The sequence below is a fragment of the Quercus lobata genome, chromosome 1, assembly GCF_001633185.2.
Source record: "Quercus lobata isolate SW786 chromosome 1, ValleyOak3.0 Primary Assembly, whole genome shotgun sequence".
NCBI lineage: Eukaryota > Viridiplantae > Streptophyta > Magnoliopsida > Fagales > Fagaceae > Quercus > Quercus lobata.
Genome location: NC_044904.1, coordinates 47617449 through 47629895, shown reverse-complemented (window position 1 = coordinate 47629895; position 12447 = coordinate 47617449). Strand labels below are relative to the sequence as shown.

At 39.9% G+C, this 12447-nt stretch overlaps 1 protein-coding gene across 1 annotated transcript; it reads right to left on the bottom strand.

Annotated features, from left to right (window-relative positions):
* Nucleotides 1-9046: 9046 nt before the first annotated feature.
* Nucleotides 9047-9529, bottom strand: LOC115954939. The gene has a single exon (XM_031072946.1). It carries the CDS (start codon nucleotides 9527-9529, stop codon nucleotides 9047-9049), a length of 483 nt encoding a protein of 160 aa, XP_030928806.1.
* Between the last annotated feature and the right edge of the window lie 2918 nt (nucleotides 9530-12447).

The window sequence follows — 12447 nt, the reverse complement described above, 5'->3', positions numbered from 1 at the left end:
AACATGAGAAATTTGCATTAGGGTTTATGGGCATGTATATGCAAGATTTAATCTATGTATTTATGCTCATGACATACGTGCGTGGGACTTGTTCAGGAGCCCTAACCTAGAAGCACAAAGTAGAAAACATAGCATGAACAAAAAACCTAATTCTAATAACCAAACATGCTCAAAATATAAAAAAGGAACTATAAAACTAACCTAAGAAAAATATGCATAAACCGAAATTGCAGAAAGGAATAGGATTAAAACTAAAAAGAAAGACAGAAATGAAAAAGGAAGCAGGAATGAATACCTTAAAGCAAAAAGCTCCTAGGCTTGATTTTTGACCGTTCCCTTTAGTCAAATCTATCACAGTCAATAAACACGTGATTAGTAATCTTAAACTCAAAGGATTGGGGCTAGAAAAGGTCCCAATCAAATAAAAATAACTTAAGGGTGTTTTGTGAAAAACTCCCTTTTGATTCACTACTTTCTAGTGAATCTTAGGTTTTTTCCCATGGGATTTTTGTGTGTTTTAAAAATGTACCATGTAAGGCTTTTTATTGTGGAAAAAATGGGTTTTGGATTGGCTCTCAGACGATGTGGGATTCATTCCAAACCTTAGCCATTATTACAAAAAACTTGCCTTTTCCATGCTTCTGAGACCCTACCTATGAACGCAGGAATGTTCCTGCGTACGCATACTTTAGCCCACGTACGCAGACCACAGCCCATGTATGTGGGCCAAGGGCCACTTTAGTCATTTATTTTCAAAAGTAGATTTTTGTGCATTTAAAAAGTGATATTTTCCATTTTAACACTTCTCATGTCAATTTGATATCAGATTGGGCTCTCAATTGGCCTTGTATCTTAGAGTTTGAGCATCATTGGGGAAGGGAAGCCCGAGTCATAAGGGGTACAAAATGGGGTATCTATAGATGCCCTTTTTTTGATTCGTGAGCTTCACTAACGAAATCAAAAGAATAGACAAAATATTTTATTTCGACATATGGCTCGGGCCCAACCCATGCACACAACACACATTACGCATACATAAGGCGAGATTCAACTCCAAAGAGTTGTGTGGGATTCGTATGTCCGAAGTCCCACATTTGTTGCTCAGGAAATGAGCAACAACGGGTCCACTATCCCAAAATCTGTTTTGCCACTTGCAAGCAAATGGCGAGTGACTCACTATCCTAGAGTCACTAAAAAAGAAAAAAGAAAATAAACAAGGGTGCTCTTATGAGCTAACTCAACAAACAACAAAAGGATATAGTCTCTATGGTGTCCATCCAGGGCTCTTTCCTCAAACTTCTCTGGGTGACTTGTTCCTCTTGTCTTCTGCCTCTCATGACTTGATTGGGGATGAGAAACTCACTGAGAAGTAGTAGGAATGGACTCGCTAAGGAGTAGTGTAGATGTGTGATCCATTGGGGAAGAATCTTCTGCTTCCTTCATGGTTTGCTAAGGACTTTGAGGAAGAATCTTCTGCTTCCTTGCTGGGGATTTTTTTTTTTTTTTTTTTTTGGTGCATTGGACTCACTTAGGGAAGAATCTACTGCTTCCTCACAGGGGATACTTTAGGTGTACTTGATTTACCGTGGATACTTTGGTGAAGAATCTTCTACTTCCTTACTAAGGATTGTTTAAGGGTGCTTGGGTCCATCAGAGAAGAATCTTCTGCCTTCTCCATGGGGACAATATTCATTAGGGAAGAATATTATGCTTCCTTACTAGGGATGATGCTTGGTGTGCTTGATCCATTGAGGAAGAATCCTCTGCTTCCTCCATAGGGATAGTGTTCTTGATATGCTTGATCCATTGGGGAAGAATCTTCTGCTTCCTTACTGAGGATAGCTTGTTGTGTTTTGGTCCAACCGAAATGGTTTTGGGACTTACACGCTTCATTGGGGGAAGAGTCTTATACTTCCTTTACCACTCACTAGGGAGTCCTTTGTTAGGACATATGTGATTCACTTGTTAGGAACATATGTCACTATTTTATGTAATTGGATAATCCTTTAACAAAACGTACTTTACTTGTATTTGGGTAGATCTAGAATGTGTTTAATACTCCAAGAAACTGTGTTTCATGATCAAGTGTTGAAGACATGCAAGTCTGTCCAAGAAATAAGCTAAAGAAGTGCCTATCATTAAAGCTCGACAGCTAGCTATCTATCGAGCTTAAAAAGCTGTTCCAGCCCCGTGGCTCAACAGCTGCTCGACAGCATCTCGACAGACAAGTATCTGTCGAGCTTTATGAAAAACAGAATTCCAGTTCTGTTTTGAATACAATCCGGTTTTATGTGTTTGGGATTTTTTTTCTCACAACCCTAGACATATAAAAGGATTATTTTAAGGGCAGTCAAAGTGTTCACAAATTGCACAAGTGTTGAGCAAAATTTGTTCAAGCAAATTGTGACCGGAGATAGAATTTGCCCTAGTTCATCATTCTTGAAGAAGTTGCTGTGTTTGTGTACCGTAGAGTTTTGTGACTAAACATCTTCTTGATCTTCATCACTGGGATGAACTGAAGAACTTTGTAGCCAACAACCTTCTCTATTTGGTGATTGAAGTCGCGTACTGGGATCCGTGCAATTGGTTAGTCACATACTTAGGAGTCGTGCATGGAAAGGAGAAATTGTCACTATAGAACAAGTCCAATTGGGTATTGGGGTAAGGGTTCAACTGTAGGTTAGTATAAGGTATTGGGATTCCTTTACTTATAACCACTTGTTGTGATAATAGTGGAATTTCAGGAGTGGTGACCTGAAAATCACCCGATAGGGTTTTTATCGTGTAGGTTTTTCTCATTCATAAACAAATCACTGTGTTAATTTACTTTCCACTACATACTTAGTTTAATGGTGATTTGTTTGTACTACCACGTGTTTGCATGTTAATTAACTTAATTAATTCACTTGACTAAATTAATTGGTTAATTCATCACAAGGAGTCAATTCGTTTTTGGCCTATCATCCTTTGATGATTTTATGCATAATTGGGGCAATCTTGAGATGCTCCTCCTTTTTTAAAAGAAGAATTTTTTTTTTTTTAGTGTTCATCACTAAATTGCACGTAGTTTAGTGGTAAGGCCTAAACTGCACATAGTTTATCCATCAACTGTGTTCCCGCCTTTTCATTTTTCTCCAATGATTACCAACTGTTTCGTTTTCTTCTTCATTCTCTTCATCTCCCTCATCTCTTCATATTCCCCATAACTCTTCTTTTCTTCTCTACAAAAACCTCCATCTCTTCTTTCTTTCTCTCGCTTTCTAACTCTTTCATTCTCTCAAACTCTCTTTTTCTCTCATTTTCCTTCTTCATCTTCCTCAATGGAACCCAAGGCCAAGAAGTCCTCCTACGTCGTCTTTTCTAATGCCTTCCATCTCACTTGCTGGAGTGGGGCAACGAGGTTGATGGGGTCTCCACCATTGACATACCAACCAAAGAATCACATCCCCATGGCTGAATCTGTAAGTTTTCAAACTTTTTCTCATTTTTTCAAGTTTCTCTCTGATCTTCTATTTTAATGTGTTTTTGGCCATGTAAATGCTTGGGTTTTGTTATGGGATGCATTAAGATGAAAACCTGGCATCTTAGGAGGGGTAGGAACATGTATAGGATTGCTTTTTGATGATGTATGCTTGAAAATGTCAAAAAACTACTTTTGTCGATGTTTCTGCATGCGTGGGCTCGGGCCTATGTACACAGCTTGGATTCATGCATATGCAGCTCTATTCTTGCCTATACAGGTATGTTCTTAAGGTCCTATGTATGTAGGAATGGGCTTGCGTACGCGGGGTCCTGTCTGCGTACATGGGCTTTAACCTGCATACGTGAGACGCTTGGCAGAAGCCCTACTCTGACTATTTTCACTTCCTTTTCATTTGTTTCACTCCTATATGCATTCCTAACACACCTTTTTTGTCATTTTTGCACCTAAATATCACTGTATCCTTCTTTTATCTTCATTCTTGCATCAAAAACATCATTTTTCCTAAATTCTGCTTAAATTAGGAATCTAATGACATCTTTTCTTTTTTTCCTTTCTTTTTTTTTTTTTTTGGTCATCCCTTTATGCTGGTAGGGGGAGCACTAATAAGGTGGTAGAATGGTACAACCTTCTTGTCCCCAAAACCATGGCCTACATCCAGGAGGTGGGCCTCGAGCCTATCATTGGTCTTCTTTTAGAGAAGTCTGTGAGTGTTACCTTGGTGCAATGCCTCATTGAGAGGTGGTGGGATACTACCCACACCTTTCACATTTCTAAGCGAGAGATGACGGTGACTCCCTACGACTTTTACCGCATGACCAACCTTAGCTTTAAAGGGGCCATTATCAGTTTGGATGGCGTGTCGGGCATCCAGTTAGATCTTGACATATTGGGGAGGAAGTACTCCACTAAGACCATCTGTTACTTTGACTTGGTATCGCATTACATACTTCTCCCATAGAGGACTATGGAGCAGCGTGTCCATATGGCTAGGGCTTTACTTTTTCACTTTTTGTGGGCTTACCTCTTTGCCAATGGTGGAAAAATGGTGTCATTGAGATGGTTGACCCTCTTTTTGGACTTTAGAGAGGCACAGAGGGCTAATTGGGGGCAGGCATGTCTTGCCTATCTTTACTCCACCCTCGACACTCTCAACCAGGGCACCTTTCGGCAACTTATGGGGCCTTGGATGCTCCTTGAGGTTAGTTCTCTTCCTATTCCATGCGTTTTCCCTTGTAGCTTGTAGTCTTGCAAACTGTCATCTTGCATCTAACTTGTAGCTTGTGCTTCCTTTTGTAGTGATGGGTGGTTAGGCATGGCCTTATAACCTTGGGCACTGATCTAGTTCTAAAGGAGTTCCCTCGAGTGAGGGCTTACCTTGCTAGATTAACTTCAGATAAGGTAAGTTCAAGAGTTCTAGTTGTTCAAGATTCTTCATGCATTTCCCTTAGGATACCCTTCTTCTAACCATGTGTCATCATAGGTTAACTAGACACCATGGGTCGACCAGCACCTTCCTGCTTCTCGAGACTTGGAGCCTGCAGCGAATTCCAATGGACCCTTCATGCTTGCCCCACACTCTATGACTAATGCTGAATACAACTTATGGGGGAATGGCGTTCCTTATGCCGTTCGGCTACTTGAGGGGTTAGACTATAAGGAGTTCAACATCACCCACCTCATGCCTTCCCTTACTGTTCAGGTATATGCTCAATTTCTTCTTCTTCTTTTCCTTTCCTTTACCTTATTTTTCATGACTTCTAATGTGGACAATTGTAACAAGAGGGACTTACTTATGGTAAGCCCAATGACCCTCCACATCTCCCTTGGACGGTTTATGTTTATGGCCCTGACGGCTTTACTTGGGAGCGTACAGTTCCCCGTAATCCTAATGTCATGGGCTATCCTTTTCCTCCCAATACACGGGCGGTAAGTTCTTCATTCCCTTTGTTCTTTCTCTTTTTGGCATTCCTCTCTTTCTATTTCAGTCACTAACCCTTCTTTCTTTGAATTGCAGCCCACCTTCCAAGAGCATAAGGAGTTGGTATGGCTGGCTGGGAATCTTAAGCTAAAGGTGACCAACTATTCAAGGCACTTGTACGATCCTGAAGGAGTGGCCCACCCAGGCGGTGGTGATGATGATGATGATGATGGAGGTGATAAGGAGGATTTAGAGGCGACTCCTAGCTACCAACCAAGGAAGAGGCGACACCATTGATTACCTGCAGTCGAGACATATATAGGCATACAACAGAGTTTTTTTTTCTTTTTTTCTTTTATGTTTTTTTTTTCTTTTATTCCCCTTAGCAAACATTTGGATTTAGTGTGAGGCAAAGGATTGTATTTAAGAACATCTTTTTACATTTATGCTTCTAATTGGGACTTAGCACTAAATTAACAGGATATATGATTAATTGCATGTTTCCATACGACCTTGCTTATTGGATGCTTGGAATATGTCTTGGATGATCCTTAAGATTGTAGGAACCCTAGGAATGCCTTGAAGTGAAAACTATGCTCAAAACAGGAGAGAATGGGCTTCTGCCATGTCATGCGTATATGGGGATGGGCTTGTATACATAGCTTTGACTTTGCATATGTAGGGTTGACCTTGCGTACATGGGCTGCGAATCAAAAAAACCCTAATCGACTTACTTAAATATAAAAGTATCCGTTTAAGTCTAAAACCCTTACCAACATATTTTTCAACCCAAAAATCCCTTTTATGAGGTCTTCTAGTTGTAGAAAACTCTCTACTTAATGTCTCGGCTTGGATTAGAAGGCTTGGTCCCAATTTCAAGGATTCCATTGCCACTTATGGTCTTTCTTGTGTCTTCCCATACCATCAAATTAGGGTAGATGAACCTCTTCTTCGTGCTACTACCAATTATTAGGTTCCTTCTCGGTATGTTTTCCGCTTCAATGAAATAGAACTATGTCCCACTATTGAAGAGTTTGATGCCATCATGGATGAACCAGAGATTGATGATCTCATCTTCCCTACCATAGGCGGGGTCTCCCTTCCTTACTACAAGTCATGTTGGGCATCCCTTCCACCACGGAAAATAGGTGGTGTGTCTTTGGCAAGCTCAACCTTAGGTTGGTTTTTGACTACTTTTTCAGTTTAGCCCTTTCGATGGGTGAGAGGCCTCGTTCTTACTTTCTTCATGCCTTTTTCTTGTGTGCTCTTGCAAGGTATTTCTTGGTCCAAAATTCATATTGTGTGGACCTTCGGATGTGCATGGTAGCTTATGAGCTAAAGAGAGGTAACCCGGTGGCCTTGATCTTGGTGGAAATCCTTAATGGTTCAGATGCCTTTCATAAGAAGGAAGCAATCTTCTTTGTGGGAAGTCCTCTTTTCCTTTAGGAATAATCCCTAACTTTTGCCTAGGTTCTCAACCTAGCGAGATGCCTCTAATTTTTACATGGGTTGCCTTTTGGTTTTCAACCCATCGAGGCACCTTATATCTTCTTTCATTCACCATTTATTTTTTTCACTCATGCTTTTTTTTTTTCTTCTTTTTTTTTGTTCTTGCTCCCTCCTCTCTCTCCCTCTCTTTTCAAATATGGCTACAAGAGAGGCTTCAGTTGCTTTAACCTTCCACCATACCTCTCAGTACCTACCTTCCTAGGCATTTTAGGGACCGCTGACTTCATTAGAATGACCTGAGTTTCAAGGTGTACATGGAGCTTATGGGTCACCTCAAGGAGACCGAAATTTAGTGGGTCATGGAGTGGTGGCACATCTCAAGCATGGTTTATAGTTGCTGCTCTTACTACTCCACTTGTCGTATCTTAAGGAAATTTGGGGAGCATCAAGGAGCTCCTTATGATGAAGGCACCTTCCACACTGCGATGTTTACCAATAGGATCTTGGGCAGGATTAGTGAGGCTTGGTCATGCAGTAGGGTGACAAAAGGCATTGTTCTACCTTAATACATCTATATCCCACTGCGGGGTACAAGCAATGGTTGGAGGATGACATGAAGTGGATTTTGAGGGATGAGAAAGCTTACATGAAGACTAACAAGAAAGCAAGGAGGATTGAGTGACCACCTTGATATGCCCTATGTTTTACTTTTCTGCACTTTTATGATTCTCATGTTTTTGTTTTTGAATTTAATAAAGGATTGGAATGTTCCAAATCCCCTATGAAAACAATCTTATCATCTTTTAATTTGAGCAATGAGAGAATCACTATTTATTTATCTTTGCTTATTGTCATCTCATTTATTTTTTTCTTTTTCTTTTCTTTTTCCTTTGCCATGTAATTTTTGCCCATGATGTCCTTTCGGGAATTTTCGTCATGCCCATGGTCTTTTCCCTTAACTTTTGCCTAGACCGCCCTTTTGGGTTTTCAATCTAGCAGGGTTCTTTTGCCTTAATTTTTGCCTAGGCCACCCTTTTAGGTTTTCAACTTAGCAGGCTTTTTTCTTTTTTCTTTTTAAATGTGGTACTTCCAGAATCTATCCATGTTAGTTGGGCAAAGCATTTCTTCCCCATCCAAATCTGTGATTCTTGTAGCACCTCTAAACATGATTTTCTTAATGATAAAAGGCCCAAACCACCTTGGCTTCATCTTTCCTCTTGGATCAAAAGTCTCATCTCTAAGCACCTTTAGGACCAAGTCCCCTTCTTTAAGGTTTCTCGGTTTCATTTTCTTGTTGAATGCCCTAGCAATCCACTTCTGGTACCTTTTGTATGATATTTTACCTTATCCCTTTTCTCATCTATCAAAGCCAATTGTTCATATCTCGCCTTAGCCCTATCCTCTTCTTGGATCTCTGTTTCTTCCAATACCCTCAAAGATTGTATCTCTACCTTAATAGGAAGCACCGCCTCACTGCCATAAACCAAGGTGTTGCCCTAGTCGATGCATGGATAGAAGTTCTATAACCCCATAAGGCAAACGAAAGCTTCTCAGCCCAATCTTTTTATGTCACTACCATCTTGGATAGGATATTCTTTTCTTATTAGCTGCTTCTACAATACCATTAGCTTGTGGTCAATACGGTGGAGACTTATGATGCTCAATGTTGTACAACTCCATGATCATTCGAACCTCTCCCTCAAAGTGGGAACCATTATTAAAAATGATCTCTTGGGGCACCCCAAACCAGCATATGATGTTGTTCTCTAATAACTGAGCCACATGCTTAGCCTTCAACACGGAGTAGGAGACTGCCTCCACCTACTTGGTAAAATAGTCAATTGCCACAATAATGTATTCATGCCCATTTAAAGCCTTAGGAGCTATCCTTCCAATTACATCTATGCTCCCAAACCGAGAATGGGCATGGAGAAGTCATGCTATACAACTTAATAGGCGATAAATGGTTCAAATTGGCGTGCGTCTGACAATCATGGAAATTCTTCACATAGTCCACAATCGGTCACTATTGTATTCCTGAAGTACTTTATCCTTAGGATTTTCTTGGCTAACATTCTTCCATTCATATGAGGGCCACAAATCCCTTGATGAACTTCTTCCTCTACTTTCTCAGCTTCTTCCTTCTTCAAGCAACGAAGGTGTATGCCATCATGGGATCTTCTATAGAGTTTTCCTCAACATAGGATGTATTGTGTTGCCATCATCCTAATGGAATGACATTCTCTCTTGTCAGCACCATCTAGATGTGCCCTTAGTTCCAAGAACTTCACGATGTCATAGTACCACAGATCTTCCTCTTCCTCTATGGTCATTACTAAAGCTTCAGTCTTCCTTTTGTGCACTTCTTCATGACTTTGCTTAATCTCCAAGGGCCGTGTCCATGCTCCCTCGGGTATCTCAACCATGGAGGCTAAGGTACCTAAGGCATCCACAAACTGATTTTGAGCTCTAGGGATGATTGTGAACTCAATTTTGTCAAAGGTCTTAGTCAAGTCCTGCAAGTATTGTTGATAGGGCTTCAAGTGTTCTTCCTTCAACTTCCACAACTTTTGTGCTTGGGCTATAACCAAAGTTGAATCTCCAAAGACTTTGGCATCTTTTACCCCTAATTCTCGAAGAACTTCCATTCTGGCAATACAAGCCTTATATTCAGCCATGTTATTAGTTGCTCCAAAGTTCAACTTGATTGCTAAAGGTATGTGAGATCCCTCGGGAGTAATTAAGAGTACTCCTATCCCATTCCCATATTAGTTTACAGCTTTGTCAAAGTACATCTTCCACACCTCTAACTCAATGTCCAAAATGTCCTCATCTGGAAAGTCTTCTTTACCATCTTCTCCCTCTATAGAATTCTTGGCACGGAAATCTAACACGACACTTCATTTGATAGTTTTCCTAGCCACATACTTCAAATCAAATTTTGTGAATAAGATCAACCATCTTGAAAATCTTCCACTCAAAGCGGGTTTCTTAAAGAGATACTCCAATGGGTCCATTCTTGCTACCACCCATATTTGACAGGGAAAGATGATATGTCTGAATTTCTGTACAACCCAAACAAGTGTGAAGCATGACTTTTCTATAGGAGTGTACCTAGTCTCATAATCATGGAACCTCTTGCTCAAATAGTATATGGCCCTCTCATTCTTGTCATTGTCTTCTTATGCAAGCATACTTCCAACTGGATCTCCTATGATGGAAAGGTATAGGAGTAAAGGTTTTCCATGTTGTCGAGGCAATAAGATAGGTGGGTGAAGGAGATGCTCCTTGATAAGTTTAAAGACTTTTTGGCACTCATCATTCCATGTATGTGGTTCATTCTTCCTTAGGAGTTTGAAGATGGGCTCGCAAGTAAAGGAGAGCTTGGCAATGAATCAACTAATGTATTGTAATCGACCCAAGAAACCCCTTATCTCTTTCTCACTTTTGGGTGGTGACATCTCCAATATGACTTTGATCTTGGAGAGGTCAACTTCTATCCCTCTATCACTCATTAAGAAGCCTAGCATTTTTTCGGCGATTACTCCGAAGGTACACTTTTGTAGGTTCAATCTAAGCCTATACTCTTTAATCCTCTCGAAGAACCTCCTCAAGTTTATGGTGTGGCTTCCTCTATCCTTGGATTTCACTATCATATCATCGACATACACCTCTAACTCATTATGCATCATATCATGTAGCAAGGTCATAGCCATCCTTTGGTAGGTCGCCCTAGCATTCTTGAGGCCAAATGGCATCACTGTGTAACAATAGATTCTCCATTCGGTAGTGAAAGTGATTTTGGTCATATCTTTGGGAGCCATCTTGATTTGGTTGTATCCCATGAAACCATCCATGAAAGACATCAAGGCACTTCCCACTGTGTTATCCACTAAGACATCAATGTGAGGGAAAGGAAAGTCATCCATAGGGCATGCCTTATTCAAGTCCCTAAAATCCACACACATCCTCACCTTCCCATATTTCTTAGGTACGGGCACGACATTGGCTATCCATTCGACTTGGTGTATGGGTTTGATGAATCCTACCTTTAATTGCTTAGTGACTTCCTCTTTGATTTTTAAGAGCCATTCAGTTCTCATTTTTCTCAGCTTTTGCTTAACGGGTACCATGTGATCTTGAGTATCAATGTGATTTTGAGCTATCCCGAGGTCAATTCCAAGCATATCTTTATAGGACTATGCAAACACCTCTTGAAATTCCATGAGGAGTGCTTGAAGATATTTTCTTTCTTTTTCATTTAGAGTTGAGCCAATTTTAATCAAGCATGGATTCTCATCATTGCCCAAATTAATAGTTTCAAGAATTGGTTCCATAGGTTCGATTTTCTTTTCCAATTATTTATTAATTTCATTTTCAAATTCATTTGAATCATTTAAGTGCAGAATTTCAATGTTATGGGACACATCGAAGTAAGCCAAATCAGAATTCATCTTATTGAAAATATTGAAAAGTACATTGGAACTTGCATTACAAAACTTTTTCTCCATGTTTTCAGAAAATCCAACCTAAGTCCAATTATTAATGAGCCCTACAATAGGCATGATGAATGTGGAAGGATCACTTGGCTCTTCATTGGTGATGGCGAACACGTCCCCACTCGTCTTCATTACTTCAGAATCCATGTAGTTCACCCAATCGACCTTTTCTTGTATCTCTTTGATCACCACGATAGGTTTCTTGACTTTAATGGTGCATTGATGCCTGAAAAGAAGCCCCATTTTCAATAAGTTCATGTCCCAATTAAAGGTTCCTTTTAACTTTAGATGCCATTAGAAAATTCTTAAGTTCATTTTAATGAAGGCCCATTACAATGTCGCTTCCTTCCTTCTCATGGATTTTTTCCCCTTGTTTCATTGGGCTTTGGTCCATTTACAATAAAGCTCTCATCTTACTCTTATGGCTTTCATTAGGCTACACTTAGAAATTTTCAACCCTTTGTCTCAAATGGGCTTACAATGTATTCATCACCTTTGGGCTTTTCATTTTACTTATCATTTCATTTCATTTATTTATTTTTTATTTTTTATTTTTTGAAATAGCCCTTTAGCTAGAATATAGGAGTTTCACTTTGGGCTTTGAAGGATGTTGGATGCTAAGTCTATAGCATACTTGTTACCTTAGTCCCAAGGTCCTCTTTTTCAAAAGGCCTTTTGATTTGAGCTTATGATAGAAATTAGGCTATGGTCTTATGAACCTTTCAAGTTAAGATATGCCTTTGGATTTTAGGGACAAGCCTCTTATATGTGAGAACTTCTTTTCTTTTTATCCCATGACCTCATAGGACATACGATAACTTTAGGACCATCCTTTCCATTTTTTACACCTTTTATTTGTCCTTTAGAATTAGGAGAACACATGATATATGGTTGAACAAACAAAAGATATATAAAGGGTATCCTTTGTGATCGGGTCTAAGGTCTCTCTAGTGTAGGCTCCTTAAGGCTAAAGGGATAGCTAAGTAGATCACTCACAACTATGTGGGTTATGATTCCAACTGAGGGCCTAAGTGAACCCCATAGTGGATTGGTAGCAAACCTTTAACGTACTTAAAGCCCATTATAGGTGATGGCAC

Excerpts from the sequence above, each read along its gene's own strand:
- LOC115954939 (XM_031072946.1), bottom strand. The coding sequence starts at position 9,529 with ATGGCTGAATATAAGGCTTGTATTGCCAGAATGGAAGTTCTTCGAGAA.